General features: G+C 31.4%; 2 protein-coding genes and 1 long non-coding RNA gene across 5 annotated transcripts; all 3 read left to right on the forward strand.

The window, feature by feature from the left end:
• The first annotated feature begins 62 nt into the window (after positions 1–62).
• On the forward strand, positions 63–506 carry LOC112017828 (uncharacterized). Its single transcript, XM_024050286.1, has one exon. It carries the CDS (start codon positions 63–65, stop codon positions 504–506), a length of 444 nt encoding a protein of 147 aa, XP_023906054.1.
• Positions 507–10,926: 10,420 nt separating this feature from the next.
• Positions 10,927–14,884, forward strand: LOC136062254 (uncharacterized). 3 transcript variants are annotated; one of them, XR_010624052.1, is made up of 5 exons: positions 10,927–11,546; positions 11,861–11,944; positions 12,120–12,252; positions 12,437–12,516; positions 13,632–13,707. It is a non-coding gene; the product is annotated as an uncharacterized LOC136062254 (long non-coding RNA). The 3 variants fall into 3 exon arrangements; XR_010624050.1 differs by lacking the exons at positions 10,927–11,546; positions 11,861–11,944 and having other exon boundaries at positions 11,991–12,252; XR_010624051.1 differs by lacking the exons at positions 10,927–11,546; positions 11,861–11,944; positions 13,632–13,707 and adding an exon at positions 14,516–14,884 and having other exon boundaries at positions 11,992–12,252.
• Positions 14,885–18,632: 3,748 nt separating this feature from the next.
• Positions 18,633–19,558, forward strand: LOC136062249 (F-box protein At2g26160-like). The gene is made up of 3 exons (XM_065761089.1): positions 18,633–18,752; positions 18,919–19,051; positions 19,167–19,558. Exons 1-3 carry the CDS (start codon positions 18,633–18,635, stop codon positions 19,556–19,558), a joined length of 645 nt encoding a protein of 214 aa, XP_065617161.1.
• The last annotated feature ends 8,126 nt before the right edge of the window (positions 19,559–27,684 follow it).

Below are 27,684 nucleotides of genomic sequence, written 5' to 3' on the forward strand. Positions count from 1 at the left end.
CAACTGGAGATACATGGTAGCCACCGCCACCAAGAGAGTTCAAAATAAATTTTGATGCAGCCATGTTTTCGGAGTTAGGAAAAATAGGCTATGGTGCAATTATCCGAAATGAAAAAGGGGAGGTAATGGCCGTTATGAGTGCTAGTGGTCTGATGGTGCGCACAAGTGATGAAGCAGAATTTCTTGCATGCCGAAGAGCCATAGAATTTGCAGTAGATGCTGGATTTTCGAGGATGATTGTTGAAGGAGACAATATCAATGTTATTCAAGTTATTTCTTCTTCTGTGGAAAACATTTCTCATGTTGGCAATGTTGTGGATGACATTCGTCACTTGCTGCGGAGTTTGCAATGGGTTAGTGTCTGCTGTATTAGGAGGGGTGGGAATCATGTGGCACATGTATTGAACCAATATGCTAGAAATTGTTTAGATGAGGATGTTTACTGGATGGAGGACTCTCCCCCACCAGCAGTTGAAGCCTTGTACCGTGATTTTTCTCTACTTTAATTGAATGAGTATCCCCTTTCAAAAAAAAAAAAAAAGTGTGTATATATATTTATCTTTTTACTAAAAATATATGACGCTTCGGCACCTCTTTTTGCTTTTTTCTTTGCTAAACCAACCTCCATGTGTTTGAATGTTTGATGCACTACAAAATAATAAAATTGGGAGATATAAATCATATAATATATTGATAGACACTTGACTGACAAATGTAATAACAAGATTTTAAATCTAATTATATATTATACTAACTACTTAATTTTGCTGTGTATCTAAGAGTTTGGTCATTTTAGATATACACCACTGTAAGTTTCTTTTAAAAAATTATTCTCTCTCCCTGTATGTATGTGTTAAAAAATATTTAGTATTCTCAAAAAAAAAAAATGTAGAATTTTACTACATGACCAATCACACTATTTATACGTTAAATTGATCACACTCTTTACAATTTATCAAAATAAAATCCTAGTTTCATGTGGTATAATTTTGACAAGGAGCTCTCTTATCTATATATATATATATATATATAAAATAGGTGAAACAGAGAGAAAATTTAATTAGATTTTAATTGGATTCTTAATTTTGCGCCACTTGTCCTAACCAAAACTCAAAAAAAAAAAAAAAATTCTAATTAAATTATAAATTTGACTCCAATTTTGTGTCATGTATCTTATCTAAATTTTCTAATTTTTGTACCCAAATAAATGATGCATTAACATTTAACACAAAAGTCAAGAAAATTACAATGATAATGCTCATTAGCCTAAACAAAAACATCTTACCTGCACACTTTTATGGAGATTATAAATTAGACTCTAATTTTGTGTCATGTAGCTTATCTAAATTTTCTAATTTTTGTACCAAAATAAATGATGTATTAACATTTAACACGGAAGCCAAGAAAGCCACAATGATAATACTCATTAGCCTAAGCAAATACATCTTACCTGCACACTTTTATGGGTGATCTCAATAGATTCTGGAGCTCTTCTAATCCTACAACCAGAACCAAGGAGTCCAACGAGATAAACTATAAAAGTAAAACGTCATCTCCTCCTAATTTCATATCTTCATCCCATCTCTCCTCCTCTCTCAACCTCTACCAACTAGATCCACACACTACCCACTCCTCATCCTTACGGATTTCTCAGAGCAAGGCCGGGTTCAAACACAACGTTCAATCCCACTCTTCCTTACTTCACACTCTCATACATTAGCGCTTCATTGGCGCCTCCAAGAAGATTCCAAGCTCAATGATCAGTTTTTATTTTTTAATGTCCCTTTATATATTTTAAATAATAAAATGCAATATTCTCTTTTTTCTTCACTGTAGCATCACTTAAATAATAAAATGCAATATTCTCTTTTATTTATTTATTGTTTTATCTAATGCTATCCTATGTATGATAAAAAAAAAAAAAAAAAAAAAAAACCAATAAATCCTATGTATGATAAAAAAAAAAAAAAAAAAAAAAGACCAATAGCATTACTTAAATAATAAAATGCAATATATATTTTTCATTGTTTGATTTAACTCTATCATCCGTGTGATAAACCAAAAAAAAAAAAAAAAACAAAACAATTGGCCAATAGCATTATTACAATTAACCAATCCCGTGCGGTAGCACGAGGTTACATACTAGTTTAAAATAATTGGTAAGCGGTCCTATCATCATGGCTGGCCCGCTGCCTTTTTCCCAGCATATTTTATTGAAAAATGATATTTGAGACTCTTGAGACAAACTTGGAAAGATAAGAGAGGTGCGGATTTGGTGACACAAGCGGTCAATAAGCTAGTCTCAATCTTTTTTTTTTTTTTTCCCTTGAATCTTAAGAAGAATCTTTACACTTTTGCCAGGATTCCAAAAGTCTTATCTCCCTGATCCATAAAATCATAATTTATGTGTTATTTCAAAAAATTGGAAATTTGAATTTGAACAATTGATTGATGACATAGTTATTGGTCTTTGATTATCTTTAAATTTTATAAATAAGGAAAATATACGAAGATAATGTAATCCAATTATGAATTTATCAAAATTCACATTTAATTAAAAAATACTAAAAAATATTGAGTTATATAACATTTCTTGGTGTAGCTTGAACCCCATTATATATATATGCTAGCCTCTTAGCATGCACATTGCGTGTGCTTAACGAAAATAATGTAATCCAATTGTGAATTTATCAAAATTCATATTTAATTAAAAAATACTAAAAAATATTGAGTTGAATAATATTACTTGGTGTAGCTTGAACCTAATTATATATATACTAGCCTCTCAGCACACATGTTGCGTGTGCTTAAAGGTTCTTCCATTTTTTGGATAAAACTTAGTAATTTGCATTTATTATAATTTAGAAATATATATATATATATATATATTTTCAAACAAATAAAAAAAATAAAGTTTAACTGTAATTTCTCTTTCGAACATGAAGGAAAAAAAATCCTAAATTTTAAAATTTCTTTTTCTAAATTCAAAATGAAATTTGTTATTTAACATTTATTACTCTATTTCTAAATGAAGTTACTCTTCATTCATAAAGGCATTTTTGAACCACATAAAAGTACAATTGAAATAGGGAAATCCTCTTGTGCTCAGAGATTCTTTTATTTTTTTGTGGAAAATGTTAGTAATTTACATCTATTATAATTTAGAAATAAAAATGATAAGTTTTAGATATAAGCATAATTTATTTTTGAGTAATGCTAGTATCACCAAAATTGGCACAACTTTGTGCCACAACTCGCCATTATACATGGCGAGTTGTGATTGGTGAAGGTGTGTTAGAGGGCCATGTGGGGACACACCTTCATCAATCACAACTCGCCATGTGGTGAGTTGTGGCACAAAATTGTGCAAATTTCGTTGGTACTAGCATTATTCTTTTTTTTTTTTTTTTTAGGAAATTTAATGATTTTCAAGAATATATTTAATAATTAAATAAGAAAGTTAATAAAATAAAATAATAACCATGAAAACATTAAAATTTATGATTAATTTTTGAAGTAAAGTTGAATATCTTTGAAGGATTTTAATTATAATTTTTTTATATTCTTTGAAAGAGATGGATAATTTAATTAAGTAGAATAGAATTGTGTTAAGTTGTTTTTATAAAAAAAGAAAAAAAAATTGCATTAAGTTTACTTCAAGTATTTTTTTTTTTTTTGTTATTGTTGAGCACCAACTTGCAAGCTTGGCTAAGTGGTTAGGCTCCAGCTACATATCTGACCGTGCATGGGTTCTAATACTGGTAAGCGCATTTTCAAATTTTTTTCTTATTTAAGAGGCATGCTTGAACCAAGGTTGGACCACCTGGTTCTTGAAGCTTAAAAAACCAGATTTCTATCCGGTTCCTGCTTAACCCGGTCAGACCGTCGGTCCGGTCCGAGTTTGAAAACTATGGTGAAAGCTGAGCTTGAAAATCTAAAGAGCACAGTTTACACAATCAAAGATGTACTTCTTGATTAATAGGTAACCTCCTACACCAAGTTACTTTTTTCTCACATTTGACGGTTTCATCCTCACATTGTGCAGTTCCAACATCACATGTGATAGTTCTTTTCTCACATTTGGTGGTTTCCTTACTTTTTTCTCACATTTGGCGGTTCCATCCCTATATTGTGCAGTTCCAATATCACATATGACAATTTTTTTCTCACATTTGGTGGTTCTCTTACTTTTTTCTCATATTTGACGGTTTCATCCTAACATTATGTAGTTCCAATATCACATGTAACAGTTTTTTTCTCACATTTGTAGTTCCCTTACTTTTTTTTTCTAACATTTGACAATTCAATCCTCACATTGTGCGGTTTCAACATTAAATATTACAGTTCTTTTGTCACATTGGGTGGTTCCTTTACTTTTTCTCACATTTGACAATTCTATCCTCATATTGTACAGTTCCAACATCACATGTGATAGTTCTTTTCTCACATTTACTGGTTCCCTTACTTTTTTCTCATATTTGACGGTTTCATCCTCACATTATGCAATTCCAACATCACATGTGACATCTTTTTTTTCACATTTGGTGGTTCTTTTTTTTTTTTTTTTTCTCACATATGACGGTTTCATCCTCACATTATGCAGTTTCAACATCACATGTAACATTTTTTCTCATATTTGCTGGTTCTCTTGCTTTTTTTTTTTTTTTCCTAACATTTGATAGTTCCATCTTCACATTGTGTGATTCCAACATCACATATGACAGTTCTTTTGTCACATTTGGTGGTTCCTTTACTTTTTTCTTACACTTGACGATTTCATTCTCATATTATGCAGTTCCAACATCACATGTGACAGTTCTTTTCTCACATTTAGTGACTTCCTTACTTTTTTCTCACATTTGTCGGTTTCATCTTCACATTGTGCAGTTCTAATATCACATGTGTCAATTTTTTTTTCACATTTGGTGGTTCCCTTACTTTTTTTCTCACATTAGACGATTTCATTCTCACATTGTACAGCTCCAATATCACATATGATAGTTTTTTTTCATATTGGATGGCTCCCTTACTTTTTTTCTCACACTTGACGGTTCCATCCTCACATTATGTAGTTCCAACATCACATGTGACAGTTTTTTTTTTCACATTTGGTGGTTTTCTTACTTTTTTTTTCTCACATTTGACGGTTTCATCCTCACATTGTGCAGTTCCAACATCACATGGTTCCCTTACTTTTTTCTCATACTTGACGGTTCCATCCTCACATTATGTAGTTCCAACATCACATGTGACAGTTTTTTTTTCACATTTTATGGTTTTCTTACTTTCTTTTTTCTCACATTTGCCGATTTTATCCTCACATTGTGCAGTTCCAATATCACATGTGATAATTTTTTCTCACATTTGGTAGTTCCCTTACTCTCTTTTTTTAACATTTGACGATTTCATCCACACATTGTGTGATTCCAATATCATATGTAACAGTTCTTTTATCACATTGGGTGGTTCCCTTACTTTTTTCTCACACTTGATGGTTTCATTCTCACATTGTGCAGTTCCAACATCACATGTGACAATTCTTTTCTCACATTTGGTGGTTCCCTTACTTTTTTCTCACACTTGACGGTTCCATCCTCGCATTGTGCAATTCTAACATCACATATGACAGTTCTTTTCTCACATTTGGTGGTTCCCTTACTTTTTTTCTCACATTTGACGGTTCCATCCTCGCATTGTGCAATTCTAACATCACATATGACAGTTCTTTTTTCACATTTTGTGGTTCCCTTAATTTTTTTGTCTCACATTTGATGGTTCCATCCTCACATGGTGTGGTTCCAATATCACATATGACAGTTCTTTTGTCACATTGGGTGGTTCCCTTACTTTTTTCTCACACTTGACGGTTCCATCCTCACATTATGCAGTTCCAATATCACATATGACAGTTCTTTTGTCATATTGTGTGGTTTCCTTACTTTTTTTCACACTTGACGGTTCCATCCTCACATTGTGTAGTTCTAATATCGCATGTGACAGTTTTTTTTCTCACATCTGACGATTCCATCCTCACATTGTGCAGTTTCAATATCACATATAACAGTTCTTTTGTCACATTAGATGGTTCCCTTACTTTTGTCACATTGAGACTAGATGTCATTGCAAATGATATGACGAAGTGCTCCTTTATAAAAGGCTCTATTGAGCCACAAGTCAAGAATAGGGACAACAGGGAAACTTGTTCTTTTATACCTCAAGATGAAGTTGTTAGGAGAGAGGAGGATAAACAAAAAATTATAAAATTACTTTTGGATACCAATGTTGAAGATAATGTTTCAATTATTCCAATAGTTGGAATTGGAGGCCTAGGGAAAACTGCACTAGCTCAACTCATTTACAATGACGAAAATGTCAAAGCACATTTTGAGTTGAAGTTGTGGATTTGTGTATCTGATAACTTTGATGTAAAAAAGATTGTCAAACAAATTTTAGAAACTTTGAATGAAGAGAACCTTGATAAAAACTTGGAGAATTTATGAAACCGTTTTTGAGAAAAACTTAATGGGAAAAAAAAAAAAAAAAAAAATCCTCGTCTTGGACAATGTGTGGAATAAGGATAGAGATAAATGGATCTTGTTGAAAAAGTTATTAATAGGTGGTGCAATGGAAAGTAGGATAGTGATAACCACGCGTTCCAAAAATGTTGCGAAGATAACTGCCACAAATACATGGTGTCCTCTAAAAGGTCTACCTAAAGAAAAGGTTTGGAGTTTATTTGTAAAAATGGCATTTGAACACGGTCAAGAACCAAAAAATAATAAAATCTCAAAAATAGGAAATAAGATTGTTGAAAAGTGTGATGGATTGCCTCTTGCTATAAGAACAATAGGAAGCTTATTGTATGGTAAAACCTATGAGAATGAGTGGCAATCTTTTTTAGATGATGAACTCTCAAAATTAACTCAACAAGAAAATAAGATCCCATAAACTTTTAAGTTGAGTTATGATCACCTCCCGTCACACTTGAAACAATGTTTTGCTTATTGTAGATTGTTTCCAAAAGATTATAGGATTGATGTAAATACACTTATTAATCTTTGGGTAGCACGAGGCTTTATTGTGTTAGAAGGTTCTAGGCAGCGTTTTGTGAATATTAGCAGAAAATATTTTATGGAATTACTTTGGAGGTCATTTTTTCAAGACATACAAAATGAAAATTTGGACAATATAATATCATGTAAGATGCATGATCTCATACATGATCTTGCAATTCTTGTGTCTGGAACGGAAAGTGTCATATTAAATTTAAGCGGGGAAAATGTTATTGAAAAAGTTCATCATGTATCATTTGGTCTTGTGGATTCATCGAGACAATTTTCAATCCTCATGCCTAATAAAAGGAAGATACGAACAATTCTTGTAGCTAGTATAAGGTGGACATTGGGTAACTTAACTTGTGATGCACTCATTTCAAATTTCAACTATTTACGTACATTGGATTTGAGTGAATTAGACATACATGTTGTGCCCCATTCAATTGGCGAATTGAAACATTTAAGATATCTTGATCTTTCTGTAAATTAACAAATTAAATACCCCCCTAATTCCATTACAAAGCTGCTAAATTTGTGGACGCTAAAACTAAGCTTTTGTCGCTCACTTAAAGAATTACCCTAGCGCCTTAAGAATTTGGTCAATCTCAGACATTTAGACATTAGTCATTGCGACGTATTGATGCATATGCCCCTTGGACTTGGGCATCTTACTTTTCTTGAGATACTAACAAAGTTTGCTGTGAGGCAAGAGGATTTGAAGGCTAGCTCATGTAATTGGCATAAGAAAAAATAGGCTAGGTCTGGTGGTGGGCAAGGTGAATTGAAGGAGCTGAGCAATTTGGGAGGAAGTCTAGTCATTAAAAATTTGGGACATGGAGAAGATGACATGGTAGAATGTAAAGCCACATGTTAGGATATATGTGAATCATGTTAGGAACATATGTCAATATTTTATGTAATTGGCTAATCCTTTGACAAAACACACTTTACTTGTAATTGGATAGATCTAGGATGTGTTTAATGCTTCATGGGAACAAGATTTCAAGATCAAATGTTAAAGCCATGCAAGTCTATCCAAGAAACAAGTGAAGAAGTGCTGGATTTTAAACCTCGACAGCTAGTATCTATTGAGGTTTAAAGAGCTGCTGAAGCTCGATGCTCGACAGCTAGCTCGATAGATAAGCTATCTATCAAGGTTTATGAAATTCAGTTTTTCAGAGCTGGTTTCACTTAAATCTGTGAGTATGTGTTTAGATTTTCTTTTCTCACAACTCTAAACATATATAAGGATTATTTTAAGGGCCGTAAAAGATGACACAAGTTGCGCGAGTGTAGAGCAAAGTTTTGTTCATGCAAATTGTGATCGGAGATAGAATTTGCCCTAGTTCATCTTTTTCTTGAAGAAGCTGCTGTTTTTGTACACCATAGGGTTTTGTGACCAAGGAGCTTCTTGATCTTCATCGTGTGATGAACTGAAGAACTTTGCAGTCAACATCCTTCTCAAGTTAGTGATTAAGTCATGTACTGGGATCCGCGCATCTATTGGTTAGTCACGCACTGGAAGCCGTACATTGAAATGAGAGATTGTCATTACAAAACAAGTCCAATTGGGTATTGGGGTAAGGATTCAACTGTAGGTTGGTATAAGGTACTAAGATTCATTTACTTGTAACCGCTTGTTTTGATAATAGTAGATTCTCGGGAATGGTGATCTTAAAATTACCCAGTAGGATTTTTGCCGTGTAAGTTTTCCCCATTCATAAACAAATCACCGTGTCAATTTAATTTTCGCTGCAATTTAGTTAATTGGTGATTTGTTTGTGCTACCACGCGTGTTGCATGTTAATTGAATTAATTAATTAACTTGGCTAAATCAATTGGTTAATTTATCACAAGAGATCAATGAATTCTGGCCTATCACCACAAATTTGAAGGACAAACAACATCTTCAAGAGCTGAGATTACGGTGGGATTACAAGCAGGATGATGGAGAAACCGAATGTCACGATGAAATGTCACTGGAAGGCCTCCAGCCACATCCAAATCTCAAAGGGTTGGAATTGCGGAATTATATGGGTATGAGAATTCCAAGTTAGGTCTCTTCTCTCACTAATCTTGTTCATTTTCTATTAGATCAAAATAGGAGATTGCAGCACATCCCACCGTTAAATCAACTCCCTTTTCTCAAGTTTGTCTATCTTGAACATATGGAAGCGCTTGAATACATATGGATAGATGAAGAGAGTGTTACTAACGTGTTGGGTGGTTCCTCTTCTTCTTCTTCTTCAAAAACACCATTCTTCCCATTCTTATCTTTTCTAAATATTAGGGGTTGCCCAAAACTGAAGGGATGGTGGAGGAATTCAGATGATGATGATGATAATAAGCCACACCATCTCTTACTTCCATCATTTCCTCCTTCTCTTTCAGAATTATATATTTGGGGATGCCCTAACCTGACTTCCATGCCCCCATTTCCATATTTGAAAGAAATGTTATTATTGTGTGGGTGTAGCTGGAAGGTATTAGAACAAACAATGAAAATGAAAATGAAAATGGGAGCAGCAACCCCATCAACCTACTTTCCTCTCTCTCAATTACAGCAATTACACTTATCTAAGATGAACGATTTCGAATCTCTTCCAGAGGAGGGGCTGCGAAACCTCTTTTCTCTCCGGGAACTCATTATACAAGCTGCGATGGACTGGTTTTTCTCCCTTGGATAGGCAGCTTCACATCACTACAAACCCTTGAAATCTGGGGATGTCACAATCTGACTTCACTTCCTCAAGAGATTCGCAATCTCACCTCTTTAAAAAGGTTGAAAATTTCTGATTGTCTCCTCTTAGGGCAAAAGGGTGAAGATTGGTCGTTCATTGCCCATGTCCTAGTCATAGATGTGGATTTTCAGAACCAGCAAGAAGAAACAATTTCTTCAGGGATGCATCTTGCCTATCTATCTTTTAATCCCAAATTTAAAATCAACTATTGGGTTTTTAAGGGTTTTTAAATTTTGGACAACTTTTAAACTATTCAACCTCTTTTTTATGCTGAACTGAACCAGTTTAAAACTCTCTTTCCTTCTTTTCGGTATTTTTCTTTTTCCTGTCTATAGGATGTTAATTAGACACTTGATTTCTTCACAAAGTTATTTGAACAAGAAAAATTAGGATAATGTATTCCATCCCTTTTTTTTTCTTTCTTTTAATTCTAATGATTTATATCTTTGCACCTAAGAGCATGGTTGCTTCTTAATTGTTGCAGAATCTGATTTAGAATCGGAGTCGGTTTGTTTACTTCCAGAGGAAGAATTAATCTTGCAACAACCATTGCAAGATTTAGATTATATTACAGGTATTTCGTTGTTTCACTCTCTTTTATTTATTTCTTTTTTTCTTTTTTGGGGTCTATATATTTATTAAGATTAATTTTAAAATTCTCATTTGAACTATTGGTATATGGAAAATAACTAATGGTTTAATTACTATTTTTGATGGGATAATTGGTGAATGAATTCTTTCTTTTCTCAAATTTTTTTTATTTTATTTTGGAGACTTTGTTTTAGTCAAAAGCAGAACAAAGATTGAGGTCTACCAATGCAGACATTCACAAATCTAGAGATAATATTTATCTGAGTTGTGCATTTCTTATCTCCTAATAATTAAATACTTCTAATTAGATGTTAAACATTTTGAACAAAACCATTGGCGCTTTCAATTTTCTTTCTTCTTTATCTGTTTTTATATGTTAGATTTTTAATGCCTAGAGAATCACACAGTCATAATTTTTTTGGTTTCCTAGTGATTTTTGGCTTTTCCTCTACCTCCAACAGCCACTTAAATCCTTTCTTTCGTCTCCAAGTATTTCAAAACGAAAAATCCTACCCTTTATTTTTATTCTTCCTTCTCATTTTTCTTTCAAAACTGAAGGGATGGTGGACGAATTCAGATGATGATGACGACAATGAGCCACACCATCTCTTACTGCCATCATTTCCTCCTTATCTTTCTACATTAGTGATTAACAAATGCCCTAACCTGACTTATATGCCCCCGTTTCCATATTTGAAAGAAAGGCTGGAATTGAGTGGGTGTAGCTGGAAAGTATTGGAGCAGACAATGAATATGAAAATGAAAATGGGAGCAGCAACCACATCAACCTACTTTCATCTCTCTCAATTACAGGAATTACGATTAGAGGAGATTAATGATTTAGAATCTCTTCCAGAGGAGTGGCTTCGGAACCTCGTTTCTCTCCAGCAACTCTCTATGATGCTACGATGAACTGGTTTCTCTTCCTTGGATAGGCAGCCTCACATCACTACAAACCCTTGAAATTAAGGGATGTCACAATCTGACATCACTTCCTCAAGAGATTTGCAATCTCACCTCTTTAACATATTTATCAATTTCTGATTGTCCCCTCTTACGGCAAAGATGCAAGAGGCAAATAGGTGAAAATTTGCCCTTCATTGCCCATGTCCTAATCGTATATGTGGATGATTAGAACCAACAAGAAGTAATTCTTCAGGTATGCATCTCATCTATTGTTTAATCCCAAATTTAAAATTAACTACTTCTAAAACTATTCAACTTCTTTTCTTATGCTGAACCGAACCAATTTAAAACTCTCTCTCTCTTTTTCGGTATTTTTCCTTTTTCTTGTCTATAAAATGTTAATTAGACACACGATTTCTTCACAAAGTTATTTCAACAAGAAAAATTAGGATTATGTAATCCATCCTCTTTTTTTTTTCTTTCTTTTAATTCTAATGATTTATATATTTGTACCTAAGAGCATGTTGATAATATGATGTTTGTATGGTTGCTTCTTAATAATTGCAGAATCTGAGTCAGAGTCAGAGTCAATTTGTCAAGAAAAGGACTTGACTGAGCAACTAGCACTGCAGGAAACAATTTCTTTTCCAGGTATTTTGTTGGTTCACTCTCTTTTTTTGGGGTCTATAAGATTGATTTAAAAATCCTCTTTTTTAACGACTGATCTAGAGAAAATAACCAAGGCTTAATTAGTTTTTTTTTTTTATGGGATAATATTACTAAGACTTGAGGTTGCCTCATTTTGCTTACGTTTCCCCCTTTTGAGGTTTGTCATATTTTGGAGAACTTTAGTCATTTGACTTCTTATGCAAAACCAACTGAGGCAAAGAACAAGCTGGGGTACAAAATTCGGAACCTATTCAAAAAGTGCAATTGTGGAGCAGGTCAAGAACCCAGTGGTAATCATTATTTTCCCTTTTTCCCATCAAAACTTTTATAAGACGCAAGATTTCTTCAAATTATTAGGAGAATAACAAAGAATAACTGTACTATCATTTGTTCTTTTATTCTAATGATTTATATCTTTTCATCTAAACTTGTGTTAATGAAATGACATATATGGTTTCTTGTTCATAATTACAGAATCATTGCAAATTTCCTAGAACTTTGAAGGGAGGACTTGACCAGGCAACTAACACTGCTGGGATTAGCTTACTAAACCGGTATTTTGGTAGTTAAATATTTTTTTTGGGGAGGCATAAAAGTTTCCAACATGTGTCTACTAAATGCTTTTCATGAGATGATTAAACCAAAATACTTGTCGCATATCTGTGTGTATACTTGCTTTAAAAAGTGAAAAAAGAACAAGAGAATGACCGAGTGAGCCTAATCTGTTCATACATGCACTAGTTCAAAGATAGTTTGAATTGAATTTTTATCTATTAATAGAATATAATTACAAATTGTGGTTTAACTACTTCAGGTATCTTGCTTTTTATGCAGAACTGAAAACCAATTTTTTTGTTCTTTTTCATTCTGCTTTTTGAGATTTTGCTGGCAAGTACAGTCTGGACTCAAAGTCAATCTTCTTTAAAATTTAAAAATAAAAAAGAAATCTCAATTTTTTTTCCCCACCAAGACTTCAATTAGATGCATGATTTCTTCAAATTATTAGGAGAATAAAAAGGAATAACTAGAAATTCTTCCATTTGTTCTTTTATTCTAATGATTTTTATCATTGTATCTAAGCCTGTGTTGGTGAAATGACATATGAAAGTTCAATATGGGTATGAAACACCCTTGAACGTTTAGACCCCCAAATACAAAAATACCAATACAAGCTATATAACAGACAACGTATGTGCGGAAAATGATAAATAGCTAATACCGGAATAGAGACACAATCTAAACCATAAATAATCACACACACAGCAGTAATTAAATGGTAAAGATAAAGGAAAGAGAAATGCAAACACAAGGACAACACTCGATGTATTATTGAAGAGGAAACCGAAGCCCTCGGCCTAAAACCTCTCCGCCACCCTCCAAGCGGTCAATAATCCACTAGAAAATGTAGTTGGGATACATGAACAACAATAAACCCTCCAAGCCTAATCTACCCAAGTACCTAAGCCCTCCAAGCTTCCTGCTCCAACGAGGTTGCACACTCTTGAGCTTTTCATCACATCTTCTCACACATTACCCTTACAATTTTCCCACCTAAATACAGGGTTACTAAGTGCTAAATTACAAGCAAATTGGTCACGGAATAAAGCCAATTAGATGGTTGATTAAATTCAACCTTACAACATATATATTTGCTTCCTAATAATTGCAGAATTGTAGCAAATTTGGTAGAATTTTGAAGGGAGGAATAGGACCAGGCAACTAACACTCCAAGGAATCAACTTACTATAAAGGTATTTTGGTGGTTAACTTTTTTTTTTTTTTTTTTTTACGAAGCCCTCGGCCTAAAACCTCTCCGCCACCCTCCAAGCGGTCAATAATCCACTAGAAAATGTAGTTGGGATACATGAACAACAATAAACCCTCCAAGCCTAATCTACCCAAGTACCTAAGCCCTCCAAGCTTCCTGCTCCAACGAGGTTGCACACTCTTGAGCTTTTCATCACATCTTCTCACACATTACCCTTACAATTTTCCCACCTAAATACAGGGTTACTAAGTGCTAAATTACAAGCAAATTGGTCACGGAATAAAGCCAATTAGATGGTTGATTAAATTCAACCTTACAACATATATATTTGCTTCCTAATAATTGCAGAATTGTAGCAAATTTGGTAGAATTTTGAAGGGAGGAATAGGACCAGGCAACTAACACTCCAAGGAATCAACTTACTATAAAGGTATTTTGGTGGTTAACTTTTTTTTTTTTTTTTTTTTGAGAATATATTTTTGCTTTCTCACATGTTGGTGTGAAGACTTGATTTTTTTAAGTCAGAAAAAAACACAAGAATGACTGAACAGAGTCTAATTTTGCGTTCATGCACAAATTTTATGGTAGATTGGATTGGATTGAATTGAATTCTTATTTGTTACTCAATTAAATATTACTAATTAAGGTTTTTCATTTCACTTGAGTTCCAATTAAGACTTGAGGATAACATCATTGTTCTTTTCATTTTCTATGTCTTTGAAATTTTGTCTATTTTTCTACCTCCTAAAGAAATAACCTTTGCTTCTTAACTTTTGGTCGTGCAGACTCTGTTCGAACATTGGGCAACATTACACGTGTTCTTTTTTATTAATCACTAGAAAGCAGTGGGGACGACCTGCATAATGGATGGATAGAGTGTATGGAGTTTTTAGGCCGAAAAGAGGTAAAGGGGTAAGGTTGGTTGAGCTGTGAAGGGTAAGAGGGGCAGTTTGATTAAATTTTTCAAAGGTGGAGTAATTTGCTGCAAAGTGATGCAGAGGTGAGCAAATTCTAGCCTTTTAATTATTCTTACCATATTATATTTGTGCCAAATGCCAAAAGACTATATAGGTATTAATCTTAGCATTCTTTCGTAGGTCATTTAGATAGTGAATTACAATATGCCCCACACTCATGAATCCATTTCTAATGGAGATGATGCCACACATCAATCAATATCATATCATATCATATTATATATAATAAAAGTTGGGTTTAGACGCCATGGTTACGCCACATGGCTTCACCAAATTGTAGAAATTTTATTAAATTTTTAAGTTTTTAAAAAATTAAAAAGAAATACTATACTACCAGGACTCTAATTCATTTTTATCATCAAGTAGTTTATCTCTTTAAAAAAAATTAAAGAAATAAAAAAATGCTTCACGGCTGCTTCATGTAAGATAGTAAGTATAGATTAATATTAGATTAATAAAAAAATATACAGATATTATTATTAATTTTTTACAATTTTTTTTAGCTGAATAATTACCTTGATACTTATCTACTACTACTTCTCAGTCAAGTATATCTATTTAACTAACATTACTAAAATAGACTCACGTGTTCCTATTCCAATCGAAGCTGAACCCAAAAGCCAGTTTCTATTTGTGAGTTTCTCTCTCTCTCTCTCTCTCTCTCTCTCTATATATATATATATATATATAGAGTTTTGTTTATCTTTTGTTGGATTTTCTGTTATAATAATTATGAGAGTTTGATTGTGTGTGTGAGGTTTTATGCATTAAATTTGATCTTGGTATTTCCTGAATTTACATGGGTGTGTGACTCTTTGTTTGTTGACTGATGATCGGTTATTCTAAAATTCCTTTGTTAATATATATTACAGAGGAGTTTGCATGAGAGTATGAAGATGAAGGCTGGGAAGATTTTCTTGCTTCTTCTTTGTTTGAATGTGATTACCATTGGAGTGGTAAAGAAGCTCCCTTTTGTGTTTTGTTCCTTACATCTTTGATTTTTTTTTTTTTTTTAATTGCTTCATGTAAGATTGTAGGTAAATTAATATTAGATTAATCAGGACTCTAATTCATTCTTATCGCTAATTCATTATTATTATAAAGTAAGTGTATCTCTAAAAAAATGAAATAAAAAATTGCAAATTAATATTAGATTAATCAGGACTTTAATTCATTTTATCATAAAGTAAGTGTATCTCTTTAAAAAAAAACATTGTATCTTTAACGTAAACAAAAAACAAAAAACAAAATAAAATAAAAAAAAACTAATAACAATCTAACTAATAACGTTAATTATTTTTTTGGGATAAAGTATTAAAAAAAAAACTAATATGTAATTAACCTAAACTTTTTGATTAGGTAACTTCAAAGAGTTTAAAGTATTTGATTTTTACTTGGACTCCTTTTCTAGGTGGAGTATGTATATATGTGCACTGTTAGTTGGTGTAGTTTTTCATTCTCCAACTTATTGTATAGTTTTTTTTATTTAGGCTTCCATTTTTCTACCTACAATCATGTAGGTATGTATTTTTTACTCTAATTTCCTATTATAATCAATTAAATATGTTTTGTGTATTTGTTGCCTTTTGTTTAAGCTAATTTTTTTTTTCTTTTTTTGAGGGGGTAATTTCTTTATGAATTAGAATCCTCATGAGATAAATTGCTTAATGATAAGAATCATATGTAACTTAAATAAAAGATAACAACAACTAAGTATTTGTAATTACCCTCATGAGGGGGTAATTTCCTTATTTGTTTTCTTTTTTTGAGGGGGCAATTTATTCCTTTTGTTCTAATAATTACTTATTTGGTTATAATAATTATATATATTCTACAAATTTTAACATAAAACCATGCAACGCATAGACATTACATATCATATACTATATAATAAAAGTTGGATTTAGAAGTCATGGTTGCACCACGTGGCTTCACCAAATTGTAGAAATTTTGTTAGATTTAAAATATATATATATATGTGTGTGTGTGTGTGTGTGTGTGTGTATATATATATGTTTTTGGTTTCACACTAATTGTTCATATCAACGTTAATTTAAAAAAAAAAATCATAGTACATGTATACAACTACTAATATCAACCTTTAATTCTATTTTTTATTTTTTTTTAAACTCCTCATGGATAGCAAAATTATAATTTTTCTTATTGATTTTTTTAATACATCTCTATCAATTTTTAGATAAATACAAATACTTAGTTGTTGTTATATTTTATTTAAGTTACATATGATTCTTATCATTAAGCAATTTATCCCAGATCTACTAATATTCCTACACACTAAGCTATTTAGTACTCCTGTCATTATGTGAGCTTACCCCCACAAAAAAGCTAATTAACTTCGCCCATCACAAAAATCTATAAAATGCAATGCAATGGCTTAAAACAGTAAGTTACATATGATTCTTATCATTAAGCAATTTATCCCAGATCTACTAATATTCCTACACACTAAGCTATTTAGTACTCCTGTCATTATGTGAGCTTACCCCCACAAAAAAGCTAATTAACTTCGCCCATCACAAAAATCTATAAAATGCAATGCAATGGCTTAAAACAGTAATCAACTCGAAGAACAAGAATACGTTGACAAAGAATAGTGGTGGTGGGGTTATGAGCACTAAAACTTTTGAATCTTTGATTCTTTGAACCAATTTTTGGATATAGGATTTCAACATATGAGTCAGGTACACCCACCCTTCTTTTATTTTTTATTTTTATTTTTTGGGTGTGAGGATGAGGTAAAGAAAAAAATGAATATTTGAATTTGAAAAAGAGTACAAATAAGCCGAGTTTGATTTTTTTTTTTAATGAACTCAAGTAGTTCCCAATATAAACAATGCAACACAATTGCCACAAGCTTGATCCAATGATTAGGAGGAAGAACAAGAGGAGGAAGAGGACCATTAGATGGTAGCATCAAGGTATTAATCATTACCAATTTTTTTCAAATATAAATGTAATAATGATCTTAAAATAAATAAACTTATATAATTCTCTTAGACTATATCTAATTATATATAATGATTTAATTAAGTAAATAAATCTATTTATTTACTATTTCTTAAGTTTAAATATTACTTAAAAAAATACTAAATGATGTAAGCGGAAAAATTTTAGTTCTCTAATTTAATGAAATTAATTAGGTTAGAGATAAAATCTCTTTGGAACCATATAAAATATTTAAATGAAATAAGTTTTTTCTATTTTAGATTTATAGAAAAAAATTTTATTATAATTTTTTTTAATTGAATCTTTTACTAAACAATTTTTGTACTTTCTTTTATTAAAAAAAGATATAATTTTTTTTTTCTTATCTTCTTCTCCTATAATTTCTAAGTTGATAAATTGGATTACAATCCAAAATCTTCATCTAATCCTTTTATTATTAAGAGCAAATAAAATCCTATCTCCAAAATAAATGGATTGCAATGCCATCATTTTGTTTACTTGATTTCTTTTTGAAGCCAGCCCCATCATTAATATATAATTAACTTCACAAAAAAAAATAATTTATGAATTGTATTCATCTCATTTTGGGTATTATTATTATTATTGTTGTTGTTGTTGTTGTTGTTATTTTAGTCTCACACAATACACATTCATTATATAACTTAAAAGGAAAATATTCATTTATTTTTATTTTCTATTTTATTATTTAATTTTAAGTAAATTAATTTTAAAATTATCTACATATGAATTTTGATTATATCGTGCATCGCACGGGCATAATGTTAGTTACATATATTTTTAAGAATCTAACAAAAATTTTACAATTTGGTAAAGTCACGTGGCACAACCACAGCTTCTAAGCCCAACTTTTATTATATAGTACATGATATATATATATATATATTGTTTTGATAATAAAGTTTACAACTTCAAGTTGCTTGAGCTTGTTAGGAAAAAAATGCTTTGGAACATCTTTCAGATGGTTGTTCAGTATAGGCATCGATCTCCAAATCAATCTCTTTCATCCATTGTCTCCTATCAAGTCTTCCGCCTCAACCTCATTTTTGGGATGAAGCTGGTCTCAATTATGAACCTGACCCTATAGATTACGTCGTTACAAAGATATCTAAGTTGAGAAGTGTGTTTTGTCAAGTAACCTGTAGAACTTAGCAACTAATGAATATGATAATGATTTGCATAATCATGGTTATCTATAGTAGTAATAACATATTGGCATTCACTAGACCTGGTCACCTGGATATGATGCTTGGATTGATATAACAAGTGATCCATATTTTTATGACATTGCATTCTACAAGGGAAAATTTTATGCTGTAAACGGTACGGGTGAAGTTTTTGTTTGTCACATTGATGATGGTATTGCATTCACTGAATGTGTTGCGCCATGACAATTAGAAACTAAGGATTATATCCAAAAAGTATATTGTTGAATCATTGGAAAATCTTTTGGTTGTTTCATGCTTTCGAGGAGGTTTTGATTTCATGGATGAGGAATTCATTAATGAAGATGATAATCAGGATGAGAACATTCATGAAGATGAACAAATCAATGGTAATACCTATTTGACAATTGGGTTCACAATTCTAAAATTAGAATGTTCTACTAAAGTGAGAAGCAAATATAAATACAAGCGGGTGATGGTTGACAACTTGGGTGATCAAGTATTGTTTGTGGGTGACAGTTCATCAATGTCTTCGTCTCCATCAAGCTTCAATGGATGCAAAGCTAATTGTGTCTATTTTACAGATGACTATAAGAAAGGTTTTTCTTCAACCTTAAATGGTGGATGGTTCGACATTGGTGTATTTAGCATGGAAGATGGAAATATTAATCAACATTACCGAGGCGAATCCTACTCTTAACTTCTCTACCCCACTTTGGTATATTTAGCATTGGTCTATTTTATGTTGGTTTAAATAATTGAAGCTAGTGAATGCGTGTAAAAGACCTGCCTTTGCCTTTGTTTCTCGGTCTCTTATTAATCGGTTTATTGAATAATGCTGTTTTTTTTTAATTGCTATAATGTATGAGTATCCTTTGTTTGTTTGTTTTCATGATATGATGCCACACTTACATTTTTCATCAATATGATGAACAGCTGAGCTTTTGACCTTATTTTTGTCTATTGATGTGGAAGGCATTAGTTCTTAATATATCCATTCTTTTGTTTTTGGATAAATTATTTGAAGCAGCCTTTCTGAATGAAGTCTTGATTCATAATTTTAGAAAAATTAATTCATAAAGCTACAATCTGAACCATAAAATACATAACTCAAGCAAAACAGGACCATGCACTTCTTTATTGAACTCATTGTGATGTTCTTGCAACCAATGATAAGCCTCAATGATCTTCTCAGTTCCAGATTTCATTAATGCCTGGAGACATTTGTTGTGTGTATTCTCCATATCCTTCAACCTGTCTAGAATATCCCTGAGGCTCATTTTCTTTTGAGCTAAAAGTCTTTCCCTCTCTGACTTTTGATTCCTCTTATTATTAACTGAAACTTTTAGCTCCAGGATTTGAGCCTTTAAATATGTCTGATGTAGAAATTTATTCAGTAATAACAATGAAGGTATCAACCAAATCAAAAGAATAGCAACCAAATAGTAATTACTGACTTTAATAAAAGTGATCAAGTTAATTATCATCAATAAAAAACACGCCAATTTACTTATCATTGTTTTCCAATTTACTTATAGGAAAACTAATACAGAAAAATTTAGTAGATTATACTTGCACCAATGCAATTGATTTTTCTTTTTTTTTGGATAGGTACACCAATACATTTGATGATAGCAAAATAAGAGAAACCATAGCTTTTTCAAGATACTTCAAGATAGTTAACCACAAAAATCAGTTCCACATAATGAAAGTGGTAAATAAACTCACATATAATAAGCCACACTGCAGGAAAAAATCAATAATTGGTTAGAAAAGTTACTTACAAGTCCATCTTTTGGAGGTTCATATGGAGGCAGATTATCAAGTTCTACTTTGGCAGCAGCAAGCTCTTCTTTAGCTTTAATGATTCTTTGTTGACGAGATTCTTCTTGCTTCCTCAGGTATTCCATTTATTTATATTTTCCTCATACTTGCACCCCAAATGTAAATGAATATTGAAGGCAACAGAAGAAATACAATTGTGTGACAAAATATTAAAGAGGCCAAAAAACTATAAGAAAGCAGAAAAGAAAGGTAACAAGCTGTAAGTACCAGATGGCTTTCATTTGACATAAGTTCTGCAAGTCTTTTTGATATTTCATTTATGAGAAGACTAACCTTTTTAAATTTAGTATCCAAGACTACTGTCTTCTCTTGCTTTTGCTTCCTGCAAACAATTGACTGATTTATGAGTACACTAACACTTTAGAAGACTAACAAGGGCATATTGCAACTATGATTGATCTCAAAACAACAATTATATAGGTTTATTCTATTCTATCTGGGAGGTGTATGTTTCTCAAAATGTCTAAGAAACCCTTCAGATTTCAGGTACCTTCAATATTCATGAACATTGCCTGTGGATCAAAAGCCTGATCTGTGATACTCTTCTTTTCTGCTGCAATTTGTTAGTTTCACTAATAAAAATGCCTCAAGTTTGGATGGCCAAGTGACATTGGTAGATGTCATGAAATGGCTTGAGACCTTGCAACTCTTAAATGATTTATTTCTTATTTCTTTTGCTTCTACAAGCTTGTCATATACTCATTAGAATATTCTGAAGACAACAGGTGAGACAATAATTGTTTCTTTTCATCATATAGCTTTCCAATTGTGAAGTTTAGGGTCAGCATGCATATGTAATTGTCATAATGATATATCTTTGATTCTAGGACTTAAAGAGTGTGCATATTTATGAGGAAGGCCTTTGATGTTATACAGAGACCACCAAAAATCATAAATGTAATGTGTTTATTTTTATAAGTGGGCTTTGTAAGTTTGTAACTAATTGAGCTAATCACATTTTGTTTCTTATATAAAAATGGATAAAGAAAATAAGAAATCTGATGTTTCATCACTGCTACTTTAGCTACTGACATTATTTTTTCTTATATAAGAATGGAAACAATAATTTCTTACATACATTTTCAATCCTTTCAATATATATATATATATATATATATTCAATCGCACATCACTCTTTGGACACCTATACTCTAACTCTCACACTAAAACTCACTTGCTTTACACACATTGAGCACCATCTTCCCTTTTTTTGTACCCGATGCGTAAAAATAAAATTCCTTATATAGTATGGCATAATAATAACTTCCTAGACACAAAACTTTCTGTCCTCTCTATAATTTCTTCTCAACAAAACAAAATAAATTTATATTTGCTTTCAATCATTCCACATTTTCGTGTCATCTACAAAAGCACACATGATACAAAACTCAATTTTTATTTTATTTCCTCTTACTTTTTTTCCTTTTTTTTTTTTTTTTAACCTTTTCATCATCTTTCCATCCTCTCAACCAAACAAATCCTAAAGGGAAATATGTTAGTGCCTAGGGCATTAGGGTCGGGAATATATTAGAAAATATTTTATTTTAGATATAAAAATCTAAACTTAAAAGGGAAATATATTGGCGCCTAGGGGGTTAGGGTGGAGGAATATAAAAATATAATTAGTTTAGATGTAAAAATTTAAACTCAAATATATTTATTTTATTTTGATTTTATCATGTGTACATTAATAAATTATATATATATATGTGTGTGTGTGTATATATATATATAATTTGATAGTTGGAAATAAGATATTTAAACTTTGAGTTGAATGTCTCCAAGTTGGAAACAATGTGTTAAATTACAAGGCTCTTAGTATGCGTGTATAAGTAATTATCCAATTAGATATGAGGAAGTTCATTTTGCACAACTTTCATAAGAGCAAAACTCTTTATGGTAAAAAATAAAAATAAAAAATAAACTAACCAAAAAATTTTGGGTTGAACTAAAATCCTATTTAAAGAGAGAAAGTTAAGTGGTTAACAAAAGAATTTGGATGAAAGTAGTATTTAAAAATTCCGTGGAGCCTGGGTTGTCTTCCTTGGTGAATGAGGTTGGAGTAGGCCCAAAACTTTTCACCCAAGTCCATTAGTATATTGGCCTAGACTCTTTCTTTACACCGGAGACCCAGAGTCAGTAGGTGGCAGGGAGACTCTCTCTCTCTCTCTCCCTCTCTCTCTCTCTCTTCAGTAAATTACTTCTCTTTTTTCTTTTGTTGATTTTAGTTAGTGGGTAATTTACTTATACAATATTCTTCAAATTACTTTTGTTTTTATTTTCTTTGCTGATCATATCAATGTTAACTCTTTTATTTATCTTACTCTCTCTCTCTCTCTTCAGTAAATTACTTCTCTTTTTTCTTTTGTTGATTTTAGTTAGTGGGTAATTTACTTATACAATATTCTTCAAATTACTTTTGTTTTTATTTTCTTTGCTGATCATATCAATGTTAACTCTTTTATTTATCTTACAAATATTCATGTCTTAAAAAAATAAAAATAAAAATTCATGTCTTCTTGTCGATGACTCCGTGCTCATGCATAGGTCATGAAGCCTTTGAAACTAAAAATTCTCTTTATAACTTGAATTCCTATATGATTTATTATTTAGCATATTTCATGTTGCCCACTAATAATAATATTCTTTATAATCAATATTCTTTTTTAAATAATTTATTATTTAAATCAGTTTTGTAGAACAGTCAGTTTTCCGAAAAATGACTTTTATATATTGTTATATTTTCAATTAACTACGAATATTACTAATTTAATACTACTATTTTAACTCTTCTTAGGACTTTATAAACCAAGTGTAAGGGTATATTTGGTACATTGTAATAGACTCTGTAATGTAATAGCTATTCTTTAGAAATAATTATTCAATTGTTTGATTGTGTTTTTATTACAAGTAATAGTCATTTATTTAGAATATCTATTTTTTAAAATGAAGAATAACTATTCCTTACCAAAATTGTTATAATAACCATTCCTTAACTTGCATAATAAATACAAAAACAAAATTTCCTAAACAACCCCCAACCCTAATAACTCTCTCTCGCTCATGAATCAATCACAATTTTTTTATACTTTTTTTTCTTCCTTATTCTCACTGTTGGTTCTACATTCAAAGCTCAATGATGTGAAAAGAGTCAAAAGAACCCACTGTGCTATCATGTTCTTTGTTATGATTTGGTATTAAAATTTTGAAAATTATAAATTGTATTTAGTTTTTATATTGTTTGTATTTATAAATTGGTATGTATATGTTCTAATAAAAATAAATATATTAGTGTGAGATGATGTTAAATTTATATATATATATATATATATATTAAGATTAATTTATGAAAATAATACTAATCAATTAAATTATATATCTTTTCTAAAAATGTTCTTTTAGGAAATTTAACAAAAATATAATGACATTCTACTATCCTAACATAGATTCAGGCTTCAATTACAGTATTATCACCAAACAAATGAATATGAATATTTATGCCATTTAAGAGTGGCAAAATTGGACATGACCCTCGAACCCGACACAACATTGCATGAAATTAGCAGGTTATGAGTTGAGGCTTAATGGGTTAGTATCATATTCGGGTTGACATGATTGACCTATTTAATAAATAGGTTAGGTTAGTGTCCATCACATGAAACCCATTTGACCTGTTTGACCCGTTTAATTAGATGATATTTTACCAATATACCCTTCAAACCCTTAGTTGTTGTTGTTTATTTTGTTTGACATATTATGATTGATTATTTGTAATATTGAAATATGTTTTAGTTTTGAATGATTATTTGTGATGTAGCTACTTATAGTTTTGTTTTTTTTTTTCTTGTTTTGTTTTTGTTTTTGTTTTTTTTTTTTTTTGTTTTTTTATAAAATTTGATAATTAAGTTGACACGACTAGCCCGTTTAATAAATGAGTCGTGTTAGAGTTGAGGAATTTTGACCCATTTAATAAACATGTTGGGTTAATGTTGACCCATATAGTCGGACACTCATAAGTCGATACGACACGAACCCGACACGCAAACACGAATCGCCACCCCTAATGCCATTCCAACTTTCTATATTACTTGTAATACTTATTCCTATTACATTGTAATAATTATTATAGTGTACCAAACGTGCCCTAAGAGTATTCGAACTTCTCAAAATTGGACATAAAGATAGAGAGTCTTGTTAATGGGAGAAAATTTTAAGTACTCTTGAAGCATAGTGAAATTTAATAAGTGAATCTCATCATAAATGTGAATCTCACCATAAATTTAATAAGTGAACCCTATCATAAATGTGAGAGGAGGAAACAATATTTACCATACTTCGAGAGTTCCTAAGAATTACTCATCTTAAAAATAGTATATATTTATTATTGTTAAATTAATAGCCATGATATTTCTCAAAAAAGAAATTTAATAGCCATGATAATTTTTAATTGCACAAGGTATAATTTTAAAATAACTGAAAATTTTTGGGTCGTCTCCAAATCCTATTTTTGGAATTGAAATGACTAAATAATTCAAACAAAAGATTAACAAAAAAATTTGGATGAAGATCGTATCTAATTAGAAAGAAAAAAAAAATTGCATTAAGTATGAAGAATGGGCCGTCCCCCTTGGCAAAGTTGTAGTAGGGCCAACCGTTGCAGCTGTATCAAGAGACCCAGACCGAATGTCAATTCTGGCCTTAGTGCTTTATTAGTTTGATATGTCCTATGAAAATTAGTTTGTCTTTGAGTTGTGACATGGTGTTCGTGTTCCCTACTTCTTGAGTTGAGATAAACTTATGCAATAGCTCTGGCTGAAATTAAAAGGGGTAAAAAAACAATTTTTAGTCTCAATCTTTGAATAAATAAAATTAAAAAATTAAAAAGTGAAAAGGAACAAAATGTGAATACATGTACTCCTACGTCTCTACCTAACCTAACCAAGAAAAACAAGAATCCTTATTTTTTTTTATTTTTTTAGAATCCAAGAATCCTTATTCTACTAGAACAAAGTATATAATAATGGCAGTATATAATATGGGCTATAGTCTCAAACTGAGTTAATAGTGTTTTTAACGAAACCCTAATTCTCTTAATAATTCTCTCTCTCTTAACAAATTACTTTTCTTCCAAGGTCTGCCTCCAAACCAAACAAAGTACTACGTAAGTTTCTGTTTCTTCCCTCAGAAAATTACTTTTCTTTTTCTTTTGTTAATGTTGGTTAGTGAGTACTTTTGTTAATATTCTTCAAATTGCTTTTTTTTTTTCAATAAAAATTAAATCTTCTTTTCTATTTAAGGTATATATATTAGGGGATTCTAGCCTTTTACCCATATTTTTAAAAATCTTTCCAAACTATTTAGGTCCATGCCCCTGTTTTGAAACTTGATTTTCTCAAAATTGAGTTTCAATGAAGAACTCAATTGGTTTAAAATCGAGTTATGCCCGATCAAACTTAAGAAAAAAAAAATTGCATGGAACTCGAGTTCATGGAGCTCGAGTTCCATTTAAAATGTTGTTATAGGTCTTCCTGAATGCAGCTATAGGTTTGGGTTGATCAAACTAAAAAAAAAAAAAAAAAAAAAAAAAAAAAAAAGAAGAAAAAAGCATGGAACTCGAGTTCATGGAGCTTGAGTTCTATTTAAAATGCTGCAATAAGTCTTCCTGAACGCAGGTATAGGTTTGGGCTGATCAAACTTTAAAAAAAAAAAAAAATTGCGTTGAACTCGAGCTCCATGAACTCGAGTTCCATGCAATTTTTTTTTTTTTTTTAGTTTGATCGCACCATACTTGATTTTCTACCAATCGAGTTTTTTGATTGAAACTCGATTTTAGTAAAATCTAGTTTCGAAACAGGAGTACGGACCTAAATAGTTTCAAAATAGGGACATATTGCCAAATATTTTAAAAATAGGGGTAAAAGGCTAGAATCCCCATATATATTATGTGTAAGGTAGCCGCAACTCTTAACTCTTAAGCACATGCATAAATCACGAAGGTTTTGAAACTAGGAATTCTCTGCACAACTTTAATTCCTGTATAATTTATTATTTAGTATATTACATTTAGCCAATAATAATAATAAAAAAAAAAAAATTTGCTATGATTTACTAAAATTTTAGATTGACAAATTCTAAAATCTTGTTTGTTTATTTATTATTGTTTTTCAGTCTCTTACAACATAACATCATGTCTAAGTCATGGTAGAGTGTCTATTCAATGGAAAATCCTCCGTTATCTCCTACGTGCCCTTGGCTTCTCCTTGCAGAAGAAAAGGAACAAAAAAGTCATACCCGCGTCTTTTACAACTTATTTGACGATGAATTTTACAACTTCAAATTGCCTGAGCTTGCTGGAAAAATATGCATTGGAACATCTTTTAGATGGTTGCTCAGTGTAGGCACCGATTTCCAGATGAATCTCTTTCATCCATTGTCTAAACACCAGTTAAGTCTTCCGCCTCATCCATATGTTTGGGAAGGTTGTAATCGCAATTTTGAACTCGATCCTATAGATTACAGTGATATCTTTCTTTACAAGTGTGTTTTATCAAGGAATCCATGGAACTCAGTAACTCATGAATATGATCGTGATTGCATAATCATGGTTGTCCATACTAATTATAAAACATTGGCCTTCACTAGACCGGGATATAAAGCTTGGATTGATATAAAATGTGATTCTCGAAATTTTTATGACATTACATTCTACAAGGACAAATTTTATGCCGTAAACAATCATGGCGACGTTTTCGTTTGTCACATTGAGGATGATATTGCATTCGCTGAACGTATTGCAATCTACAAGGAAAATGAGGATTATATCCATAAGTATCTTGTTGAATCATCGGGGGATCTTTTGTTGGTTTCACGCATACAAGGCGGCACTCATTATCAGGACAATTAATTCATTAACGATGAGTCTGAAGATGAAAATCCTTATGTGACACTTGGGTTCACAGTTCTAAAATTAGAATGTTCTAA

Source organism: Quercus suber, unplaced genomic scaffold (assembly GCF_002906115.3).
Source record: "Quercus suber isolate HL8 unplaced genomic scaffold, Cork oak 2.0 scaffold_395, whole genome shotgun sequence".
NCBI lineage: Eukaryota > Viridiplantae > Streptophyta > Magnoliopsida > Fagales > Fagaceae > Quercus > Quercus suber.

Bases quoted from the DNA above. Each gene is read 5' to 3' on its own strand.
- LOC112017828 (XM_024050286.1), top strand. From the start codon at position 63: ATGTTTTCGGAGTTAGGAAAAATAGGCTATGGTGCAATTATCCGAAAT.
- LOC136062249 (XM_065761089.1), top strand. From the start codon at position 18,633: ATGCTTTGGAACATCTTTCAGATGGTTGTTCAGTATAGGCATCGATCT. The intron at 18,753-18,918 runs GTCTCAATTATG...GGCATTCACTAG, and splicing joins TCATTTTTGGGATGAAGCTG to ACCTGGTCACCTGGATATGA. The intron at 19,052-19,166 runs GTATTGCATTCA...GCTTTCGAGGAG, and splicing joins TGTTTGTCACATTGATGATG to GTTTTGATTTCATGGATGAG.